At 50.1% G+C, this 24,730-nt stretch overlaps 1 protein-coding gene across 1 annotated transcript in view; it reads right to left on the bottom strand.

Moving 5' to 3' along the window:
• Window positions 1-24,730, bottom strand: part of SLC12A8 (solute carrier family 12 member 8) — a 149,148-nt gene that overhangs the window by 82,510 nt on the left and 41,908 nt on the right. Inside the window, exon 5 of the mRNA XM_054709647.1 lies at window positions 22,296-22,527. Coding sequence (XP_054565622.1) covers window positions 22,296-22,527 — 232 coding nt within the window. The remainder of the gene's footprint in view (window positions 1-22,295; window positions 22,528-24,730) is intronic.

Genomic DNA, 24,730 nt, shown 5'->3' with positions numbered 1-24,730 from the left:
AAAACCATACAGAAACCTCTATTTAAAAAGCCTCATTCAGGTTCTCACAAGTGGTCCCCAAAATCAGAGGTATAATCCGCACAGTGGTTACCGTCCCGAATTGGGACATTGGAGGTTGCCAAAGCAAGAGAGCCAATAATATCTCGCAAAAATATATGCTAATATTCCTTTACAGATGAAAATGCTAACTTTGAGTGAGGGGTGGGGGGAATAAATAAAATTCTCTCATTAAAAACAAAATTAAACATGGTTAGTTTGTCATTTAAAAATATTCCATCAGACCTCTGGGCTAAGATGACAGACTGAAAACATGTACCTAATTTTGTCTCTCCCCAAGCCCCACTACTATACATTAAAGAGGTCTTCTTAAAGGCTATACGTCCATAAAAATGGGAAAAACAGCAAAATGTAGAAGCTAAAAAGTAGATGGTCCAGTGCTACTGAGGTCAGACCTAAGGAAATGGAATCTCAAGTCAAAAGAGGGGAAAGCTGAGAACCAACCCCACATAATTCTCAAAGGTCTCAGGACTGGCAGCCCCAGATATCTGGATGAGTGTGGGAGATAGTGGGTTGAAGCAAGGCAGACCAAGATAGGAACTCTGAGAAGTTACTCAGGCTACCAGGCACCTGGTGCTCCCCAACCAGCAAAGTCTGGAGGTTTAATCTCTGGAGAGAATAAGCCAAGGGCTTTGATTGAGGCTGTCAGGCCTAGCTGAGGGAAATCAAGTCAATGTTTATTGAATACTTAAAAGCAAAGACACCTCCTCCCCCCATCCTTTTCTCCAACTCAGCTGCCACAACAAGGGTGGCCAGACTCATCCTTCAAGCAGATTGGAAGACTCCTTTTTGGAGAAAGTGACACCATTCAAGAAGCACATAAAGGCATGAAACTAGGCCAAAACCGGTTTGGCTCAGTGGATAGAGCGTCGGCCTGCGGACTGAAGGGTCCCGGGTTCGATTCCGGTCGAGGGCATGCGCCTTGGTTGCGGGCACATCCCCAGTGGGGGGTGTGCAAGAGGCAGCTGATCGATGTTTCTCTCTCATCGATGTTTCTAACTCTCTATCCCTCTCTCTTCCTCTCTGTAAAAAATTCAATAAAATAAAAAAATAAAAAAAAAGGCATGAACCTAGGAGAAGATCCCCAACAAGTAGTCACCCCAATTATGTCACCCACCTCAATACTGACAAAACCCAAGTGTGAGCTCAGTGGTCCAATCACCTTTTTATTCCTTACTCTTAATCATGAGCTAAGAGCCAAGAATTACCAGATAGCTGATAAATTCCTCTAACATGGATGATAATGACCCAAACAAAGAGGAAAAGGGACGTTCGGGGAAGTAGGAACTATGCAGAAATAAGAAAACTTAAAAAACATATATCAATAAATTCTCTGAGAGCTAAGAGAAGATATTGCATTCATGGAACAAAAAAGAAAATGCTATTAAGACAATAAAATGTAACATTCAGAAAACTAAAAAAAAAAAAAAGATGTTGATTAAAAGCATGATAGCAAGATAAGGAAGTTGATTGAAGGAATGGTAGATTGAGCTGAGGGAATCTCTCAAAAAGTGAAAATAAAAATAGGTTAAAAAAATTAGAAAATTAATTATCTAAATAAGAGAAGCACCAGAATGAGAAAACAGAAAGTAGAGGGGAAAAAACATCAATTGAAATAATTCAAGATTTGCTAGAACTGAAAGATATGTTATCAGACCAAAACAAACAGACCAGACCAGAATATAAACAATTCTCATGATAGCATATCATTTTAAAATTTCAGAAAATTGGGGACAAAAGTAACTTCCTACTAGTTTACAGTTACATATAAACATTATGAATCAGAATGGCTTTAACTACTCAATAGTAATTCTAGAAGCAAGAAGACAAACAAGCAAAAGTCTAAGAGAAAATAGTTTCCAACCTAGATTTTGTGACCCAGCCAAACTATCAATCGAGTATGAGCATTTAAAAAAAAGAATTTTCAGACATAAAAAGTCTCAAACAATTTATCTCCCATGTGCTCTTTCTCCAGAAGTTACTAGAAGATGATTTCCATCTAAACAAAAAAGAGCAGATCAGGATGACATCATATTCAGAAAAAGGAGATCCAACAGAAGAGAGATAAAGGAGGGTGAATGGAGATCCTGGGATGACAGCTGTGCACAGAAGTAGAGGCTGACCACGCAAGTAAAGCAGTGTGACTAAATGCATGATGAAGGCTATTATCAAAATCCCTGCAGCCACTGCATCTAGTTTTTAACCTGAGGTCAGAAGAGTTGGGTGAACCTATCTCAGAGTGTTATCTATACTTGGCTCATCTTGACCATGAACTTGAATATGAAGTTGCTGCTCTCCCCTCTAGCCTGATGCCACCCCATGCACGAATTCTGTTTTGACCTACTTCTGAGGACTAGAGATAGGCAATGATGAACTTGGAGGTAGAAATACAGAGCAGCTCACTCCTCCAGCGTATTCCTCCAGACATCTAGTACCTGATGCATATTACAACCCTGAGAAAGGCAGAGACCTTTCAGATGATTACTCCTGACGAGGAAGGAGAGAGATGCACTTGGGGAGGAGCAACAGGGAGCCGCTATCGGACTAGCATCTTCTATTTCTTGACTTGGGTACCTAGATGACATTTTGCTATTCTTGAACCAGTAGATATGTTCTATACACTCTTCTACATGCAAGATACGTTTTACAATAGAATAATATAAGAAATTAATTCTAATATAAATGTTGAAAGCACTATTTTTTTCTTCCTTGTTTAGGGGTAAACACCCCACCCATGTTCTTTCTCTGCAAAGTATTATATTTCAGTTTTGCAAAGAAAAACATAATCGTTTCTCTTTATGATGCAACATCTCCATTTTATAAAGATTTGGGTATACTTTCTATAAAGACTTTGAGAATCTTCTTTGTATTTCACAATTTCAGGCACAAATTATGTCATGTCTTAAAAACAGATATGGAAACCAAATTAGGTTAAGTCAAGTATCAGAAGTTCTCCATTTCAGGCTTAGGCCTAAGACTAAGATCATAAGATTCTCCAAAGGCATATAACGTAGTGGTTAAGAGATTGGGCTCTGGAGCGACACTATCTGGGTTTGATCCTCAAGTCTACTAACAATGCAACCTTAGGCAAGGTACTTACCACTCACTACCTCAGTTTCCTCATTTGTAAAATGGGCATAATCATAGTACCTACCTCTTATTTTAAAGAGTAAATAAATTAATACATGTAGAAAGCACATAAAACAATGCCTGACATATACTACTAGTAAGTGCTCAAAAAAGGTTAGTTTTTATTATTACTATAAATAAGCAACTGTGTCTTACTATGCATGGCAACTATCTTTCTATAAAAAGAATTTATTCCCATCAAAGGGTCCCTGAGTGCCAGGCCTTGCTGTGGTCAGCCCTTCTCCTGCTGGTGTTTCACAACTGTCATCCTCCTTCACTCAGCCACTGCATGCAGGTGTGAGTTTGGATGAAGCAGGTAGTGTTTGTAACAACTTATCTAAGACGTTTCACACCCAGGATTGGAACATGGTTCCCTAAGTGTGGCTAACTTAGCTCGCAGGTGGGCTGTCAAACAGTAGAGCTAACTCCTTCAGCAACCAGCTCCACAAGAGGCCCCCTGGAAGTAGAGTCAACACACTGGTGTGAGCAATGACTCACTGTAAACGTATCCCTCAGGACTCCGCACCACATTGGTACAGGGTGAACAGCCCTGGATTGGGAGTTGGGGGACTAGGTTCCAATTGTGGCTCTGGGTGACCCAGCAAAGGACACTCTACCTCTCTGTGCCTAAGTTTCCTCAACTACAGGATCAGGCACATCAGCCAGATTCAACTCTCCTAAGCTGTGGGATTCTACTGCATGTCGGTTTGCCCTTAAGTACCATATAATGAGTGCAGGGGGGAAGGGAGGTCAGTCAGGGGGCAATGAATCCTCTGAAAACACAGCCTATGATCCAACACTGACTTCAGTGCTAGCGCTGACCTGCTCGGGCTCTCATCCCATGTCTAGGCAGGGCCTGTAACAATGTTATCACTTTTTAAAACATATGCCTAAACTAGTTCCTACTGCAGACCATTGGCAGGTGCCCAGTCAATAGATTATTCCCCCAGACAGTTTAATGCATTGGCCATTGGTCAAAAATGAGGTCACCGCCATCATATGAGCTATAACTGGAAAGGCCGCATGAGAAACAATCGTCTGTTTTAGCAAATAGGACTCCACATTCCCATACCCCTCGATCTTGCCTTGCTTGGCATATGGTTCAGAAGCAAAGGGAGGTTTTGTTCAAGGTCAAGTTGGTTTTGCTCTTTGGCTCATCTGCTGTGTGTGTGTCTGTCCATGCATGTTTCACATCAGCAAATCCCTGACCAGATTCCAGCTGACCTGCAGGAATTTCTGGCCAACAGCACCAGATCCCTGGTCTTTCTTGCAAACCTGCCGTCGGAAAGAACGGGTCAGGAGACTCCTGTCCCAGCCATCTGGACACACATGCTCAGTGGATAAGTGGAGCTGTGTAATATAAAGCACATGTGCTTTCCTTAAAAAAAAAAAAAAAAGTTCGAAGGGATACAGAGCTGTTATTTCAAGAGGCTGTGGCATCATTCCCAGACAAAACTGTCCTTGCTGACCTGCTGCAGGGAAGACCTGACACTGACTCTACCAGTGGTCCGTCCACACTCTTTCTTTCGTCCACTATCTAACGCCTCCCTAAGCATCTCCACGCCTTGCAAACAGAAAATCCAGGAGGAAACCTTTCAAAGCCACATTTTCTTCTCGGCTGCAACCCTTCCTTCCTTCCTTCCTTCCTTCTTCCCAAGACAGTCTGAACTTGCAACCTGCCCCCGCCCTGGGCCAGGCCCTCCACGCAAGCATTGTGGCTTCCCTGCCAGCTGCAGCCTGTGCAGACAGAATACCTGCGCCCCATGCCAAAACAGGAAGGTTGGCGCCTCTCTGAAGGGCAGCCTGGGTGGTATCCATCCCCCAGGCGGCGGAGATAAGAAATGAAGGGGCTGGGGCTTTCCGCCCCTCCGGTTACGTTTCCCTGGTACTTCCTTCAACCTGTTGGATTCATTCGTCATTCATGCGCTCAGCAAACATCGTAAGCACTTGCAGCTCTAAAGCCCTGGGCTGGAGTTGGAGACACACAGGGGACTGAGCTGTGTCTCTGTCTCTGGGACACTTGTGTTGTGGTGACAGGCCACTGGGAGGGCAACCCTGGCACCTTGGACTCCCCCAGAGCCCCCGTGGAACCACCTCTCTGCCATGCCAGCCCCCGGTCCCACCAGCCAGGTCCCTGAGACCGTGTCATGACAAAGCCAGTGGCGGGTCTGAGTGGGGAACGGGCGGTCGATCATCCAGCCTGAGGCCCATCTCCCGAGTCCCCCCTCTCCCTTAGCACATGCAAGGGCTTCCAGACTCGGGCCCACTTTCTGGCCCCAAGGACATATCACTGGCCATGAACTCCGATCTAGTGAACGAATAAACTTTTCAAATTCTCACTAAATCATCAATGCTGCTCACTTCTGGACCCTCCAAAAGCCTGCTCAGTAACAGCCTGCAAGGAAACTTTCATTAGACAATACCTAACTTAGACCCATATGGGCAAAATCTGCTTTACAAAGAGGGGTTGGGGCAGTGATGAGGACCCCAGTCTGAGTCAGAAACCACCCCCACCCCCCACCCACCCCCCCACACACACATAATAGTTCATTCCAAGGGCCCCGCCATGGGTAGAGGTGGAGGGGAAAAGGGAAAGAGATCAGAGGAGGAAACCGGAAAATAGGGAGGGAAAGGGAGTCAGAACGGGATGGGGAGAGAGGAAAGGAAGACAGGCAAAGTCTAAAAGAGATTGGAATGCTCCTCGCTGCTTCCCTTCCCTCTCATTAAGGCTGCAAATTCCCGCAGAGGGTCTGCTGCCCCAAACAGGGTCCTGTCGTCCTACATTTCTGAAATAACACCACTTTCCAAGCAACCACCTCAGAAAGGGGCAGGAATTCTCACCCGTACCGAGGCCAAGCTGCCGCGGCCAGCAATGTGGAAGGCTGACGGCTGAGCAGCGTGGCTCCCCTCCGCAGGGACCCCCTGGGCACAGGCCACCTCTCTGCTCTCCAGGGAGGGGAGTGGTACCCGAGGACCCAGCAGCAAGCAGCAAGCTGTGCAGGGAGTGACCCCTATCCTGACGACGCCCCGCCTGACTTGGGACTTGAATTGGTCCCAGTCCACTGAGCTTGTCTGCGGCCACTATTGCGGGCGGCATTAGAAAGCCGTGTTTTAGACACTCAGCCCCCGGTTCTGGCTCCTGACCTTCCTAGCGCCGACCAGGCGAGAGGGCCCAGCAGAGACCTGCAGGTCCTGCCCTTGATCCGAAGGAGCAGAGCAAGGCTGCTCAGTCTGCCCGGGCCAGATGTGCCTGAAGCACCAGGGAACCGAGCTCTGGGGTCGAGAGCTCTGGACTCACATCTGGCTGAGCCACTTCCTGCGCAATCCCAGGGAAGTCGCATAAGCTTCCACTTGCACTTCCTTGTCTGTAAAATGGGAATAGCCTCCCCACCTGCACCCCAGGGTAAGACAAACGCCTGCAAGCTGCCGGGCACGGAGCTGGGGTCCTCACTGCTTCTCCTCAGGAAGAAGCAGGTGTGTGGCGCGCCGGGCCTCCGCTGGGGCTGGTTGAGTGGCAATGCAGGGGAGGAGGAGCCCGTCCTGACCTGCAGGGCGTCACGGGAGAGCTCCAGCCCCTGCCCTGAGCCCCCTGGCGCTGCCAGCCTGCGCGGGAGGCGCTTGGCATCACCACGCCTGCTTCCTACTCCGCTGAGCCTGCAGAGCGTGGAGCAGAGGCCTAGGTGAGCGGGGCCTGCAAAGGGTCTCAACACCAGGGGGTGACTGCCGTGGGCTGGGAGGGACCCCGGATTCTGGTGCCTCTAAGGTGCAGGCAGGGTGAGAGCCCCAAGGACAGGCTGGGAGGAGCGGCTGGGGCTCCCAGTTAAAGTGCTCATCAGCTGCTCCGAGAAGACACTGCTCCCCTCTGCTGGACCAGGCGGGGCTGGGGACCGAGGCCTGGGCGCTCAGAAATCACTCCGCCTCTGGCCACCATTCCTGCATCTGCGAGATGGAGAAAGTGGCCTGTCCCTCCTTGACAGGGTCACTTGAGAGAGGGGTGTGGAAGCCCTGCTATCTGGTACCACCTGCCCCACACTCATACGTAAAAGGCAAATGCTGGGACGCCCCACACCAGCCCCCACAGGAGCCGTGTTCCTCCTCGCACGTCCAGGGGCAGAGAGGAGAGGCTGAGCAACCGGCCCAGGGACAGGCTGGGTTCTGAGCGGCCAGAAAGCGCACAGCCAGAATCAGGACTCCACACAGAGGCCGTCCCGGGCACTGCAGGCCTCCGGGCAGACCTGGCCCCCCTCGGCCGGGAAGTCCCTCCCTCCACCACGGGGAGAAGGAGTGCACAAGGAAGGTTCTGGAAGAGGCCTGGCTGGGAAGGCGGTGCTACTTCGTGGCAGTGGCAGCTGGGTGCTGTCTTCACCCCCCAGGTGGAGAGCGGGGCCCCAGGGAAGGGGGATCCAGGCAGACAGATGTTCCAGAGTCGGGGTGTCTGCAGTCGAGCCAGCTTCACCTGCTGGTGCAGAGAGGCTGGGACCCCCATCTCTCACCCAGTGTCCCCTCCTGCACAGACATTCCCCGAAGCCCCTGGATTCCAGGCGCCCAGTGCGCCAGGAAGACCCCAGCCCTGCCCTCAGCATCCACAGGCAGCCACCTGCGGCTCCAGACAAGGCATTTGTCCGGCTGGAAGAGGGCACAGATCGCTGAGGAGGGTCTGCGGTGCCTTCTGGGTTAAGGATATTCCTCGTGTGTTTGGGATTTTGTCAGAGTGGCTGTTTTGTTTTCGTTTTTCTAAAATACAGAACAGTGCCGAAACCGGTTTGGCTCAGTGGATAGAGCGTCAGCCTGCGGACTCAAGGGTCCCAGGTTCGATTCCGGTCAAGGGCATGTACCTTGGTTGCGGGCACATCCCCAGTAGGGTGTGTGCAAGAGGCAGCTGATCGATGTTTCTAACTGTCTATCCCTCTCTCTTCCTCTCTGTAAAAAATCAATAAAATATATTTAAAAAATAAATAAATAAAATAAAATACAGAACAGTGAAAAATGCCTCTCCCGGTGAATTCAGTCCATCTCAATCAACATGACTCTGTGGGCCATTAAAGCGGCACACTCTCCAGGAACACCTTCAGCCCCTCCCGCCTCCCCCCCACCCCACCCTGCTCCCGGCCTCACCTCCAGCCCTGACCGCGCCTCAGAGCTCTGGGCCGGCACGTCCAGCTGCCTGCTGGTCACCTCCACTTGGGCTTTGCTCACACTCTCCTATTCCTCCAGGGTCCCAGGTCCTGACGCCACCCGCCAGCAGCCTCCCGTGGGCCCTGCCTCTCCCCTCCGCCTCCTCCCTGCGTCCCATCTCCCTCTCTCTCTGACCGGCCCGTCCTGCCCATCCCCAGAGGCACCGCATCAACACTGCCTTCCTGGATTCCCACAACAGCCTCTCAAATAAGCCTCCTGCCGCCATTCTTTACCCCTGTCTCCAGCCATTGGCTTTCCACAGTGTGGGCAGAGCACGTTTCCTGAAATAGAAAGCTGGTGTCACACCTCCCCCTGCCCCGAAGACAGAGCCCAGCCCCTCTGCGTGGCAGACACGGCCTCCCGTGAGCTGGCTCTGCCCGCTCCTCCCGGGCAGGGCGCCCGCAGGGGCCCACGCGCAGCCTGCACTGCCCTCGCTGCAGGTCAGGCTTCCTTCTCCCCTGGCTAAGCCCTGTGTTCCCTTACCATCCGCTCAGAGGCCGCCTCCTCGGGAGGCTCAGGCTGGGTTCAGAGGCCCCCGGGAAGCCCTTCGGTGCCCTGTAGAACCCCTGTCACCGTCCTAGTCACTGCTTAGCAACGGCCTACTCGCCTGGGTCCCCCGTGACACCGCGCCATTAAAATGAATGAAATGGCACGGCATGTCAGAACATAGACAAATCTCAAAAACATGTTGGGTGAGAAAAGCAAATTGTAAATTAACTCATGCATCCACCCGTGTTAATCAAAGGGCCCCATTTAACCTGTTCTGGGACCATGCAGCATAATGCAATGTACGTAAAAATGTTCAACCCTACACAATAGTAGATCCCAATGGTGGCCATCTATATCTGTTAGAAAAATAAGAGTTCACGGGAAGAACATACAGCAGCCGCAGGACAGTAGCCGCCTGGGGAGAAGAGAGGGTGGATGAAAGTGTAGCTTAAATTGTGTCAGTCATGCCATATTTGTTTTACTTTTAAAAGTGATCTGAGGCAAAACTGGCAAAATATTATCCCCTGAAATTGGGGGGGGGGGGGTGGATAGATGAGTACCTGTTATAGTATTTCCTGTATATTTGAAATATTTCATCAGTACCTTTTTAAAACTTTTAATGAGGAGCCAGAGAATCACTTGCCCTCAGCAGTGTCCCCGGGGCTGGAGCATCTCCACGGGCCCGGCTGCCACACGGAGGTAGGCAGGGATGCAAGCTGGAGATGTAAATATTTTTATCCTCATTTTCGCTGATGAGAAAGCTGAGGCCCAGAACATCTAAACTTGCTCCAGACCACAGAGGAGCCTGGATTTCAGTCCATGTCTTCATGAGAAATCCCCCCCTCACCATTTTCATCTATGAGTGAGAACAGGGTACACGGGCGTGGGGAAAAGAATCCCAGAAATAGAAGCCGGGCTGCATTCATAGGCATTTATAGACTGGCGAGTACAGGCGGGAAGAAGAAGAGGGTTCAGAAAGGTGTGAAACTGGAAATAAAACCAAATGAGTAATGCAGGGATCGACCATGAAGCTTATTGAATGAAAACCTACTGCGTTTGGATTTTGTCTTACACACACTATTATAGGAGGAGTAATCTGGCTTTGGTGTATAGGAGGGGTTGGTTGTCCATAGGAGAATCGTGGAATCAACCAAAGGGAAGAATCTAGAAGGATAAATTTAGTTTGGGACACCATCTAAGTGGCCCACATAAGAAATGACATCTGGCCTGGCCAGCGTGGCTCAGTGGTTGAGTGTCAACCTATGAACCAGGAGGTCAAAGTTCGATCCCCAGTCAGAGCACATGCCCACATCGTGTCCTCGATCCCCTGTAGGGCATGCAGGAGGCGGCCAATCAATGATTCTTTCTCATCATTGATGTTTCTATTTCTCTCTCCCTCTCCCTTCCTCTCTGAAATCAGTCCTATATAATAAAAGCCTAATAGGTTAAGTGTCTGATCATTCGACCATTCGACCAGTCGCTATGACGCACACTGACCACCAGGGGGCAGACGCTCCAACCAGTAGGTTAGCTTACTGCTGGGGTCCAGCCAATCGGGACTGAGCAAGATAGGCTGGACACACCCTGGAGCCCTCCTGCGGTCCCTCCCCAGCCCCGATCATGCACCGGTGGGGTCCCTTAGCCTGGCCTGCACCCTCTCGCAATCCAGGACCCCTCAGGGGATGTCGGAGAGCCAGTTTCGGCCCGATCCCCGCAGGCCAGGCCAAGGGACCCCACCGGTGCATGAATCTGTGCACCGGGCCTCTAGTAAAAATATATTTTAAAAAGAGCAATGACATCTGCTGATCTAAGGGGAGAGCTGAAGGATTGAAAGAATAGGAGGGTTTAAGTAGACAAAGAAATAAAAATTAACTCCAAGCTCTCCAGGCTTGCCAAAATGCTATGGACATTCAGAAGATAATTATTTACTTATTTGTGTGTGGTTTTTTGGGGGAGGGCAGGGTGTTTGGAACAGTGAGGAGGAGAAGGTAAATAAAAGGAAGGAGGAAGAAACTGACTTCAGCTTTGCTTGGCTTTAATTCAAGGTGATGCTCAGACATCCAATAGGAGCTGGTGGCGTGGGAATTCAGTTCAAGAAGCTGGTGAGCCCTAGCTGTCTGGCTCAGTGGATAGAGCGTTGGACTGCAGACTGGAAGGTCCCAGGCTCAATTCCACTCAAGGGCACATGCTCGGGTTGTGGGCTCGATCCTCAGTAGGGGGTGTGCAGGAGGCAGCTGATTAATGATTCTCTCTCATCATTGATGTTTCTATCTCTCTCTCCCTCTCCCTTCCTCTCTAAAATCAATAAATATGTATTTAAAAAAAAAAAGAAAGAAAGCTGGTGAGGCTGAGGAGAGCACCCAGCAAGCAGCAATGTGTGGGAGCAGCAATGTGTGGGAGCAGCAGTGTGGGGGAGCAGCAGTGTGGGGGAGCAGCAGTGTGGGGGAGCAGCAGTGTGGGGGAGCAGCAGTGTGAGGGAGCAGCAGTGTGGGGGAGCAGCAGTGTGGGGGAGCAGCAGTGTGGGGGGCAGCAGTGTTGGGGAGCAGCAGTGTGGGGGGGCAGCAGTGTGGGGGGCAGCAGTGTGGGGGAGCAGCAGTGTGGGGAACAGCAGTGTTGGGAAGCAGCAGTGTGGGGGGGCAGCAGTGTGGGGAAGCAGCAGTGTGGGGGGGCAGCAGTGTGGGGGAGCAGCAGTGTGGGGAACAGCAGTGTTGGGGAGCAGCAGTGTGGGGGGCAGCACTGTGGGGGAGCAGCAGTGTGTGGGAGCAGCAGTGTGGGGGAGCAGCAGTGTGGGGAACAGCAGTGTGGGGGGCAGCAGTGTGGGGGAGCAGCAGTGTGGGGGAGCAGCAGTGTGGGGAACAGCAGTGTTGGGGAGCAGCAGTGTGGGGGGGCAGCAGTGTGGGGGGCAGCAGTGTGGGGGAGCAGCAGTGTGGGGAACAGCAGTGTTGGGAAGCAGCAGTGTGGGGGGGCAGCAGTGTGGGGAAGCAGCAGTGTGGGGGGGCAGCAGTGTGGGGGAGCAGCAGTGTGGGGAACAGCAGTGTTGGGGAGCAGCAGTGTGGGGGGCAGCAGTGTGGGGGAACAGCAGTGTGTGGGAGCAGCAGTGTGGGGGAGCAGCAGTGTGGGGGAGCAGCAGTGTGGGGGGGGCAGCAGTGTGGGGGAACAGCAGTGTGGGGGAGCAGCAGTGTGGGGGAGCAGCAGTGTGGGGGGGCAGCAGTGTTGGGGAGCAGCAGTGTGAGGGAGCAGCAATGTGGGGGAGCAGCAGTGGGGGAACAGCAGTGTGGGGGGGCAGCATTTGGGGGAGCAGCAGTGTGGGGGGCAGCAGTGTGGGGGAGCAGCAGTGTGGGGAACAGCAGTGTTGGGAAGCAGCAGTGTGGGGGGGCAGCAGTGTGGGGAAGCAGCAGTGTGGGGGGGCAGCAGTGTGGGGGAGCAGCAGTGTGGGGAACAGCAGTGTTGGGGAGCAGCAGTGTGGGGGGCAGCAGTGTGGGGGAGCAGCAGTGTGTGGGAGCAGCAGTGTGGGGGAGCAGCAATGTGTGGGAGCAGCAGTGTGGGGGGGCAGCAGTGTGTGGGAGCAGCAGTGTGGGGGAGCAGCAGTGTGGGGGAGCAGCAGTGTGGGGGGGCAGCAGTGTTGGGGAGCAGCAGTGTGAGGGAGCAGCAATGTGGGGGAGCAGCAGTGGGGGAACAGCAGTGTGGGGGGGCAGCATTTGGGGGAGCAGCAGTGGGGGAGCAGCAGTGTGGGGGAACAGCAGTGTGGGGGAGCAGCAGTGTGGGGGGGGCAGCAGTGTGGGGGAGCAGCAGTGTGTGGGAGCAGCAGTGTGGGGGAGCAGCAGTGTGGTAGGGCAGCAGTGTGGGGGAGCAGCAGTGTGGGGGAGCAGCAGTGTGGGGGAGCAGCAGTGTGGGGGGGCAGCAGTGTTGGGGAGCAGCAGTGTGAGGGAGCAGCAATGTGGGGGAGCAGCAGGGGGGGCAGCAGTGTGGGGGAGCAGCAGTGTGGGGGAGCAGCAGTGGGGGAGCAGCAGTGTGGGGGAACAGCAGTGTGGGGGAGCAGCAGTGGGGGAGCAGCAGTGGGGGGAAGCAGCAGTGGGGGGGAACAGCAGTGTGGGGGAGCAGCAGTGGGGGAGCAGCAGTGTGGGGGGCAGCAGTGTGGGGGAACAGCAGTGTGGGGGAGCAGCAGTGGGGGAGCAGCAGTGTGGGGGGCAGCAGTGTGGGGGGGCAGCAGTGTGGGGGAGCAGCAATGTGGGGGAGCAGCAGTGGGGGAACAGCAGTGTGGGGGGGCAGCATTTGGGGGAGCAGCAGTGAGGGAGCAGCAGTGTGGGGGAACAGCAGTGTGGGGGAGCAGCAGTGGGGGAGCAGCAGTGTGGGGGAGCAGAAGTGGGGGAACAGCAGTGTGGGGGAGCAGCAGTGGGGGAGCAGCAGTGTGGGGGAACAGCAGTGTGGGGGAGCAGCAATGTGGGGGAGCAGCAGGGGGGGCAGCAGTGTGGGGGAGCAGCAGTGTGGGGGAGCAGCAGTGTGGGGGAGCAGCAATGTGGGGGAGCAGCAGTGTGGGGGAACAGCAGTGTGGGGGAGCAGCAGTGGGGGAGCAGCAGTGTGGGGGAGCAGCAGTGTGGGGGAGCAGCAGTGTGGGGGAGCAGCAGTGGGGGAGCAGCAGTGTGGTAGGGCAGCAGTGTGGGGGAGCAGCAGTGTGGTAGGGCAGCAGTGTGGGGGTGCAGCAATGTGGGGGAGCAGCAGTGGGGGAACAGCAGTGTGGGGGGGCAGCATTTGGGGGAGCAGCAGTGAGGGAGCAGCAGTGTGGGGGAACAGCAGTGTGGGGGAGCAGCAGTGGGGGGGCAGCAGTGTGGGGGAGCAGCAGTGGGGGGGCAGCAGGGTGGGGGAGCAGCAGTGTGGGGGAGCAGCAGTGTGGGGGAGCAGCAGGGGGAGCAGCAGTGTGGGGGAGCAGCAGTGTGGGGGAGCAGCAGTGGGGGGGGCAGCAGTGTGGGGGAGCAGCAGTATGGGGGAGCAGCAATGTCGGGGAGCAGCAGTGTGGGGGGACAGCAATGTGGGGGAGCAGCAGTGGGGGGCAGCAATGTGGGGGAGCAGCAATGTGGGGGAGCAGCAGGGGGAGCAGCAGTGTGGGGGAAGGCAGCTCTGAGGAAGGAGCCAGAGAAGAGCATGGGCCGCAGATGGCTGAGCCTGCGGCCCCCCTCACACATGAGGGGACAGGAGGACTGAGAAGAGAGCCAAGACAGTGTTTTGTCCAGAAGAAACAGGAAGAGACTGTTTCAAATCCGCATCGGGGACTGCTCTGGAATGAATATTTGGGTCTCCCTAAAGCTCAGACATTGAAACCTAATCCAATGTGATGGTATTCGGAGGTGGGGCCTTTGGGAGGTGGATTCGGTCATGAGGGTGGAGCCTTGTTGAATGGGGTGAGTGCCTTCAACATGAGGCCCAAAGAGATGCCACCCCCTTCTGCCCTGGGAGGACATAACGAGAAGACAGCTGTCTCTGAAGGAAGAAGGGGACCCCCCAGTGCCTGGGTCTTGTACTTCCAGCCTTCAGAACGGTGAGAAAGAAATCTGTCCTCTATCAGCCACGCAGCCTGTGGTACTTCGTTAGAGCAGCCTGAATGGACGGCAAAAATGGCCAACCGTGCCAAAGGGGTCAGGAATATCAATGAGCAAAGGTTCTAGATTTGGAGAGCAAGGGGTCAGTGGGACCTGGGGTAGAGCAACCTCAGCAGGGAGCAGCCAGGCATGCGTGACCCACTCCTTAGAGAGCTCCTTAGCAGTGGCCTTGGCCTTCTTACAGCCCATCACAAGACCCCTTAAAATATATCTTTTTTTAAAAAGAAAATAAAGTAAACAAGCTGGTTCTCACCGAGCAGAACCAGCTGCCACCGGGTGAACTCAGCACGAGTGAAGCTGTGTCTGGCTCTGCCGCTCACGCTCCGGGCTGCGGCCGAGCAGCCAGGCACAGTGGAGGGTGCAATGTGGGTTCTGGAGTGGAGGGTGCTGCAGAGCCATGCCAGGCAACAGCCTCCCTCCATAACCAGGAAGTTAAGCTTGGAGATACATAATTCCATTCTCAAATGCAGCACATAGAATTAAAATGTGCCACATGTCACCTTATTTTCTAAAATGTATTTTCTCTATATTTGCCTGACTTCTATGGCAATAAAATCATTTTGGCATGACACTCGGCTTACATAAATGAAAATATAATCTCCCAAAAATGACATTTTAGAAGCTTGAAGCCGAACAAATGCTGGAGAGCGCCTTGTTTAAATTAGGCTGTCATGCTATTTAGCTTTCCACGGTGATGGAGCGCCGGGTCTCCACAGAGCCTTGCACGATGGTGCTTATTTTGGAAGAGACCGGACAGGAGGTGGGGGAAGGAAGAGGGGCCGGAGATGCCTGCCTGCAGGCTAACGAGGAGTGAGGAGATGGAGGCGATGGGTAAGACCCACTGTGATGGGAAGTTTGGAGATGAAATGAGGGATATGACGTAGTGACGTGAGCAAGGGAAGGAGGTAGCCGGTGAAAAGCTTAAGACTACCTGAAAGTCCGCACCCTGACTGTGCAAGCCTCAGCCCCTCTCTCCACCTCCACCTGCTCCCAGAACTGTGGCAGCCGGGCAGGCCCCTGGCGGGAGATTGGAGGATCCTCTGGAGAACACAAACTGCACCAGAGGATGGACCTGCAGAAAGAGACGCTGGGAAACTACACAAAACAGCCCATTTGCCACAGGATCACCCCCAGTGACGCCCTCCGGCCACAGCGACGCCCCTCTGCACAGAGCTTCCAATCAGCCTTTCGGTGCCTCCTCGCTGACAATGGATGAATGACCAGGGATGTCAGACATATGAAGAAGGTTTGCAGGAATTAACACAGAAAACAAAACCAGATAGCAGAAACAAAGGAACCTGGAAAAAAAAAAAAAAAAAGACAATATAAAGAGCAGGAGATGTTAAAAGAAAACAAACCCCCTATAATTTTTAGCCTGAAAGAGTTAAAAGAAGATATTATATCCATGAAGCTAAATCAGGATGTGATTTTAAAATTAATACTCAGAGAGCAACAAAGAGCTCTTGGAAATTACTGACAGCCAAAACACAAACATTCACTAAAAAGGTTAGACGCTGAGGAACTCGCCCATAAAATAGGGAGGGGAAAAAGAGATAAACTATCGGAGTGAGAAGATTAGAACAAATAATAACAGGAAGTTCGGGTCAAGAGCTCCAACATCCAATTAGTCAGAATTCAAGAAAATAATACAACATTTAAAGCCCTAGAAAACAAAGGAGAAGCAATTGTCAAAGGAATAATTGAAAACTCGAGATTAAAAGTGCCCAGGCCAATGAATAAAAATTTCCATTATGAAATTTTAGAACCTCAAGGGTAAAGGGAGGATCGCACGCACTTTGAGGAGAAGAAAGAGTTACCCATCAAAAGCAGAAATCAGAATAGGGCCAAACCGCTGGGTGCCGGTGAACGCTGAAAGGTAGAACAACAATGACTTCAAAATTCTAAGGGAAAACTATTTTCAGCCTAGACTTTTATCTCCGACCATTCACATGCGAAAATGGAAAAGTGACATTTTCCATGACAGATAGAAGAGGATGGTTTGGCATCCAGATGATTGGACCAACAGCTGGGAGCAGAGAAGGCATGTCCCCACACGGGAGCTGTGATCCGGGCTGGAGAGGGTCCATCCAGGAGGACGGTGAACAGGAGACGCCAAGAGAAGACATAACATAAGGAGCACTGGGGAAAATGCCTCTAAGTAGAAAGCTCAATGGAGAATTTTTTTTTTTTTTAAATAATGGCAAAAACCTAGAAAATAAAGCAAACAGCCCAGCCAGAGTGGCTCAGTGGTTGAATGTCAACCTAATGAACCAGGAGGTCATGGTTTGATTCCTGGTCAGAGCATATGCCCAGGTTGCGGGCTTGATCCCCAGTGTGGGTTATGCAGGAGGCAGCCGATCGATGATTCTCTCTCATCATTGATGTTTCTCTCTCTCTTTCCCTCTCCCTTCCTCTCTGAAATCAATAAAAATATATTTTTAAAAAAAGAAAAGAAAGCAAACAAACAAAACATAGACTGTAGTGAGTTGAATAGTGGCCCCAAGAGGTATGTCTGTGTCCTAACCATGAGAAGCAGTGGATAGGACTTCATTTGGAGAAAAGGTCTTTGCAGATGTACTTAAGTTAAGGACTTTGAGATGAGCTCATCCTGGATTACCCTAGTTGCACCTATTTCCAATGATAAGTCGTCCTTATAAGACACACAAGAGGAGAGACAAGAGGAGGAGGAGGCCATGTGAAGACAGAGGCAGGGGTTGGAGGGATGCGGCCACAAGCCAAGGAATGTCTGGAGCCACAGACGCTGGAAGAGGCTAGGAAGGGTCCGCCCCTCGAGCCTGTGGAGGGAGTGAAGCCCTGCCAACACCTTGACCACAGAATCCTGGGCTCCAGGACTGGGAGGGAATACATTTCTGTTGCTTTAAGCCACCAAGTTTGTGGTTATTGGTTAAGGCAGCCCTAGGAAACCAACATATGGAGTAAGCTTGATTTCGGGAAAAGCTGAAAGGTATACAACAAGAAATCAGAGCACACAACTAGCTCAAAACTGAACATTGTTATGTATGTGTATTATTTTAATTACATATAAAAATTAACTTTAAAAGAACAAATGACACAGGAAAAATGTTTCAACATATATGACAAACATTGTCTAGTGTTAATAAAAACTAAATCAGTATTTGTTTTATGTTGAATCAAATCATTAAAAAGTAAGACAACACAAAAGAAAATTTATAGCCTGGCTGGCGTGGCTCAGTGGTTGAGCATCATCCTATGAACCAGGAGGTTACAGTTCCATTCTGGGTCAGGGCGCATGCCCAGGTTTCAGGCTCGATCCCCAGTGGGGGAGGGGGGAGGGCGTGGGGGTGCAGGAGGTAGCCCATCAATGATTCTCATCATTGATGTTTCTATCTCTCTCTCCCTCTCCCTTCTTCTCTGAAATCAATAAAAATATTTTTAAAGTAATAGATTATAGACAAGTGGCAATAAAAATATAAATAAAATTATGCTAATTAATGATTTAAGAAAAGCAAATTAAGAGAAAAGGATCACAATTTTTGCCCATCACATGGCAGAAATGTAAAAGATTAAACATACTCAATATTATCTAGGGCAGTGGTCGGCAAACTGCGGCTCGCGAGCCACATGCGGCTCTCTGGCCCCTTGAGTGTGGCTCTTCCACAAAATACCGCAGCCTGGGCGAGTCTATTTTGAAGAAGTGGCGTTAGAAGAAGTTTAAGTTTAAAAAATTTGACTCTCAAAAGAAATTTCAATCGTTGTACTGTTGATATTTGGCTCTGTTGACTAATGAGTTTGCCGACCACTGCCCTAGGGTATAGGAAGTCAATAAGACCGGTGGGACTTCAGAATGGAGCTGCTCCGAGTCTCTAAGGACAAGAGGGTCCTGAAACTCATCAGGAAGAGAGTGGGGATGCACGTCCACGCCAAGAGGAAGAGAGAGGAGCTGGGCAATGCCCTTCCAGCCACGAGAAAGGCAGCAGCCAGGGAGTTCTGAGCCCCAACTCTGTGTGTGTAATAAGCCTGTTCAGAAAAAATAAATTATACACACACACACACACATACACACACACACATATATATACTAGAGGCCCTTTGCATGAAGAATCGTGCAATAGACCTTCCTTCACCTGGCTACTGGCACCAGTTTTCCTTCCGCCTTCTTTCAGGGTGGAGGCTTGGACCCCAGCGGCGGCGGCAGCGTGGGGTGGGAGCTGCCGGGCCCCATGCCGCCATCCGCAATTGGGGCGCTGCCACCGCCCAGGTCCCTCAGTGATAGGAGGGACCAGGCACCGTCGCCACTCCGACTCTCAAACGCTGAGGGGCAGGACCGGGTGCCGCTGCCACTCCCACCGCGCCACCTGCCAGCCCATCAGTCCCCCCTTGGCCCCATTGGTCCCCCCTCAGCAGTGGCCAATCCGCCGTTGAGAGGCCACCCCAAGTCCCGCCCCCCAGCCTCCTGCCGGCCCAATCGTGGGCGTAGCGGAGTGATGGTTATTTGCATATTACCCTTTTATTAGGTAGAATATATATATATTGTTTTATGTTGAATCAAATCATATATATATATAATAAATATATATATATATTTCTTAAAACTCAACAATAAGAAAACAACCCAATTTAAAAATGGGCAAAAAATATGAACAAAGGCCTCACTAAAGATAATATGCAGAAGTCAAAGAAGCATATGAAAAGATGCTCAGCATCAAATGTCATCAGGGAATTGCAAATTAAAACAATGAGATACCACTACGCACCTATTAGAATGGCTAAAATAAAAATAAAACTGCAATAGCAAATACTGAAGAAGATGTGGAGCGACAGGAATTCTCATTTGCTGCTGATGGGAATGCAAAATGGTCCAAAACCACTTTGGAAGACAGTTTGGCAGTTTCTTACAAAGGTAAACGTAGCCTTCCCATGCGCTCCCGCAACCATGCTACCAGGTAATTATTCAAATGGGTTAAAAAGTGATATGCCCACAAACACGTGCACCTGGATGTTTACAGAAGCTTTATTTATAATCGCCAAAAGATGGAAGCAACCAAAATGCCCTTCAGTTGGTGAATGGATTAAAAAAGAAAAAACTGTGGTGCAGCTATATAATAGAATATTATTCAGTGATAAAAAAAGAAAAGAAATGAGCTCTCAAGCCATGAAAAGCCATGGAGAAACCTTGACTGCATGTTGCTTAGTGAGAGAAACCAGCCTGAAAAGGCTGCATACTATGATTCCAACGCTGACATTCTGGATAAGGCAAAACTATAGAGACAGCAAAAAGATCAGTGGTTGCCAGGGGTTCAAGGCTGGAGGTGAGGGGGTGAATGGGTGCAGCACAGGGGATTTTTAAGGCATTAAAACTGTTCTGTATGATACTGTGATGCTGGACACATGTCATATATTTGTCAAAACCCATACAACTATACCACATAAAGGGTCAATCTACTCTGAATTATGAACATTAGTTAATAATAATGTGTCTCTGTTGGCTCATCAGTTGTAACAAATGTACCATACCAATGCAAGACGTTAATAACGCAGAACACTGTGGCGGGGAGGGAGAGGTGAAGGATGTGGGAACCTCAGGATTATCTGCTTAATTTTCTGTAAACCTAACACTGCTCTAAAAACTAAAGGCTATCTATTAATTTTTCTTTAAGAAAAAAACTGTGGTACAGCTGTATAATGGAATGTGGCTGTGGCTTGTCTCTACAGGGTGGTGCCAGGCCAGGAGTACTAACCAACTGAAGGAAAAGTAGAAGTAAAATAAATTAGCCACCCATAATCTCAGCAGAGAGACAATCGCTGTTAACACATAGGTATAGTTCCTTCCAGTCTTTTTTCAAATGTTTATATATATGTCATTTTTTAAAGGAATTGAAGTCATTCTGCTCAATCCATTCAGAAGGTTTATGATCTACTTTTAGTTTGGATTCTTATCCACGAAAAAAGTATCCCCGTATAAAACATCGGTGATACCAAAAACAGATTACAGAGGGGCCAGTTGCTATGGGAATGATTGAAAATAAATTTCACTTCACACTGCACCCTGCTAATGTCCTGACCAGGAGGAAGAAGAAATATTTGGAGTTACTTAGACCAGCAGCCAAGAAAAGTTCTAATCAGGAAGAAGGAAAAGACATCAGGCTAGTGAGGTTTCAAAGAGGCCAGAGCATCTCCCTGCAACTTAACTAATTACCTCCTTCCAGCAACCATACAGATGGAGGGGAATCAGATAAGATTCTCGCTGTTTCACCGACAGTTGGATGGCCAAGAGGCAGCAGGTCTCCCTCAGGCTGTGGCTTGTCTCTGCACAGGAGTGCAAGGCCAGGAAAAACAGCCGCCCCTTCCCTCCCGGGGCGATGCTCCAAATACTTCGCAAGCTGCCAGGCCCAGGCTCCGTTTGGACACTGCCTTGGCCCTCAGCCGTGGAGTGGGTCTTGGGGCCCCTCTGGCCATGCTGGGTCGCGGGGACTCTGGAGGCCCTGGGGGGAGGGACCAGGATGCCAGGTAGGGGCACTCAGGGAGCTCAGGGCAAGTGACTCTTTTCCGAAAGAAGAATTTTAATGTATGAAGGAGTGATACGGCCGGATCCGTGTGTCGCACCAACTAAATTCTGACCTTTCTTCAACCAGCATTTTTACGAAAGACACGCCTGTACAGAATACACGTCAGGAGCAGCCTGAAGGGGGAGAGCAGAGCTGCTATCATAAAGACAGCCGGTAGTAGGAAGACAGGCCCGGGTTCCTACTCAGGGAACGGTTCCGCTTTAGAATCCCATAGACCCAGTTCATTCCCAGCTCTGCCATGCATTACCGCGAGTTATAATCTCTGAGCTCTGGTTTCCTCGTCTGTAAAGTGGGTATAACTGTTCCCTCACGAGGCTGTGGGAAGAATAACATTTGAGGTGCTAACAAAATGCCTGGCACACAACTGCTCAGTCAGCTGCAGCTGCCATCACCACCACCATTGGAGGCGATTGTGCTGTGGACCAGCTGTTCTCTTTCTTTTCCTTTTCCTTTTTAACACAGCTGGTCGCCCTATCTCCCTTTCCTTGTTCATATTCCAATGCAGGTACCTGGTCACTACCGCCATATACAGACGAGTCCCCGGAGTGTGAACTATCAGGCAGTTAACCCTCTTCTGCTGCGTCCTGGGAAGAGCTTCGCACTCTGGACAGAAAGACTTTTGCTGCCAAACCAACGCAAATCACAACGTTACAGAGTTGTGGACAGTCTAGGTCAGACCTTCTCACCCAAAGCATAAGGGCTGAGGATAGAGTTGCCAACCTGAGGAAACCCAGGTTAGAGCAGTGGTCCACTGATGATCAGTGCCTGACACCATTTCAGAGTATCCCTGCCTGTTTATCTTCTGTCTTTAAACTTAGTTCATCGATTTGTATATTTACTTTGAAAAAAATTGTAATGAACAAAATTATAGGTAATCAAACCTATATCTGCCTCCAGCTCCCCAAAATGACAATGAACACTTTTTATGTTTGCATCAAGTCCTTCGAAATAATTTTTTAAGGATGATAGATATAGTCCATTTTCTTCCCAGTGTCCAGCTCTATTTCTTGCCCACTCCCCTAATCACCATTATGAATTTTATGTTTATCTACCCAGCTCAGTGTTATTGTCTTACCTACATTTTCAGGGTTCTTATAATAGAAAGAAAACAGAAAGAAACGTGGAAAATGGGCTAAGTGAAAGTGTCTCTGTGAGGAGGGCCTTTCTGAAGCTACACTGAGTGTAGCCTCTGACCCTGCACCTGCCCGGAACAGCACACACTGGCAGGTAGAGCATGTGGGGGGTAAGCTTCAAGAAAGCAGTGCAGACGCCGTAAGGCCAGCGACTGGCCTCCCAAGCTTACCTGGGTCCAGGTGTGTGAAAGAGCCCACCACGAAGTCCAGGGTGGACACGGCCAGCAGCAGCAGCAGCAGCAGCTGCAGGCGGATGATCCATTTGACACCTGCCAGGTTAATCCCCAGCAGGGCCAGAAGCACCGCGAGCGAAATGCCTCGCACGGCCCAGATATTCCTGAGGCTCAGCAGGTCTGAGATGGATTCGGCGAAGCCGGTGATGTACATGGCACCTGCAACACACTGACAGGCGGTTCTAGGTAGGAAGAGTCAGGCGGAGAGAAACGCATCCGGAGCCACTGGCCAGCGCGGCCCGGCCCTCAGGACCCCCGCGCACCCCTGTCAGCATGGGGCAGGGGATCCAGCGCGGAGTTAAACGAGCCCTCCCTCCCAGGAACCCTGCCTCAGCCCCATGTCTTCCCATCACCTCCCCGCCATCCTCCAGAGGGGAGGAGGAATGCCCACCCCAGCCTAGAGCTAGCTGATGGGCAGTGCTAACTCACATGAACAGGTCAGGGGCAGGGGATGGGATTCGGGGCCGAAGAGTCTTTGGACTTCTCTGTCCGCGTTATTCAGGAACTAATCAGAGATCAAAAACACACAGGGGCTGCCTTCTCAGAGCCTGGAGGGGCACTGAAGCAAACCCGCTTTTTCTCCATTTCCTTGTAGGTCACTATTATTTTTAAAAATTATCTAAAACTGCCGAAACCGGTTTGGCTCAGTGGATAGAGCGTCGGCCTGCGGACTCAAGGTCCCGGGTTCGATTCCGGTCAAGGGCATGTACCTTGGTTGCGGGCACATCCCCAGTAGGGGGTGTGCAAGAGGCAGCTGATCGATGTTTCTCTCATCTATGTTTCTAACTCTCTATCCCTCTCTCTTCCTCTCTGTAAAAAATCAATAAAATATATTTAAAAAAAAAATTATCTAAAACTTGGAAATAAGAAAAAATGTAAGCCGCACACCTTTTCAATCACATGGAACAAAGGCTACCCAAGGACTACCTCAGTGAATGTATTTAGTTCTACTCACTGTTTGCTATTGAGTGAATATATTAAATGTCCCAGAATTAGTGGTTACATGTTAACGTATAGATTTTTTCCCCAGCAGAGATGCAAATAACTTCTGCCCAGTGGGACAGATCACCCAAAAGATTAGGGTTTGCTGTTCTATAAGACACTAATCCGTCTTGTGAGTAACCCAGCAATCTTACCCTTACATTTATTTATGAAGTTGCCTAGCTGTTAACTTATGCACTTGGTCTGTGTTCATCTAGCACCCATACCTAGCATCTCAACTGCTCGTTAACATCTTCCTGGCTCCTCCATTAACTGCGTTAGATAAAATCTTTCATACACATTTACTTTATATTTTCCTGAGAGTCACGATTTTACCTTTTAAAAGAGACTTGAAACACGATCTTAAGTAAATATTTGAAAATAACACCAGCCTCACTTTCCATAACTCTTCAGCCTCCTTTTCTCGTCAGCTTCATCCCTCACCATCCCCCAGGAGGCGGGTCACTCACAGCTCTGCTCTGGCTGTTCTCAGAGGGAATGCATTCTACTCAGGCTTCCATCCGGTTCCTCCTATTCCATGAAGCCTCTACGTACCCCCCTTTTCTGAATAAATATGATGCTGACTACCGGTGCCATGCAATTAATTCTCTGGCCATATTCTGTTATTTAGCGCATATACGTTTTTCTCCCCTTCACCACCAAGAATGCAAACATCTTAAAAAACAAATATTTTTATGCTGATTGCACCTCTTAAAATCCCCTGCATTTGCTAAGTATGTTGCAAGCATTCAATAAACACTCTGCAATATGTTTACTTTATGAAAAGTACCCTGGGAAGCAGGAGCCGGTAAGTTCCAGCCTTTTATGTAAAGGCCAGAAGGTCATACAATTTCTGCATTTGCGGGGAGCTCACCAAGAGGCCCCACTGTTCACTGAGATTGGTTCACTAGACATACCAACGTTGTCAGTCTTCCCCACATTTGTATTCGGCATTTCCATCTGTATTTGGGTAAAGGGGGAGGGAGCTCAGGAAATGTGGGGGAAATGCAATCATCTCTGAGAGGGAGACAGATGAAATGGGATGATAGATAGATAGATAGATAGATAGATAGATAGATAGATAGATAGATAGATCTGTGTTTCCTGCATTCACCTCAGAACTCAAACTTACTCTTGACTAAATACCAAGAGTGTGATGGGGATAATGGTGCTTTTTCATCAGTATGTGGGCAGGTCAACAGGATTCTTCATGGTCAATAATGTCAGAGATTAAAAAACAATTGATAAAAATGTGGTCATGATGATCATCTGTGTGGGCATCTCCTTCCCGGGCATCCAACATCTCTGACATGCAGAGGAGGACGGCCCAACTTGAACGTGACCATTTGCATCTGGAGCTTCCAAACCTATTGCTTCTTTTTCCAGCTGGA

This window comes from Eptesicus fuscus, chromosome 3 (genome assembly GCF_027574615.1).
Source record: "Eptesicus fuscus isolate TK198812 chromosome 3, DD_ASM_mEF_20220401, whole genome shotgun sequence".
NCBI classification, from domain to species: domain Eukaryota; kingdom Metazoa; phylum Chordata; class Mammalia; order Chiroptera; family Vespertilionidae; genus Eptesicus; species Eptesicus fuscus.
Note: the sequence above shows the minus strand (reverse complement) of the source record. Positions and strands in the feature narration are given on the sequence as shown.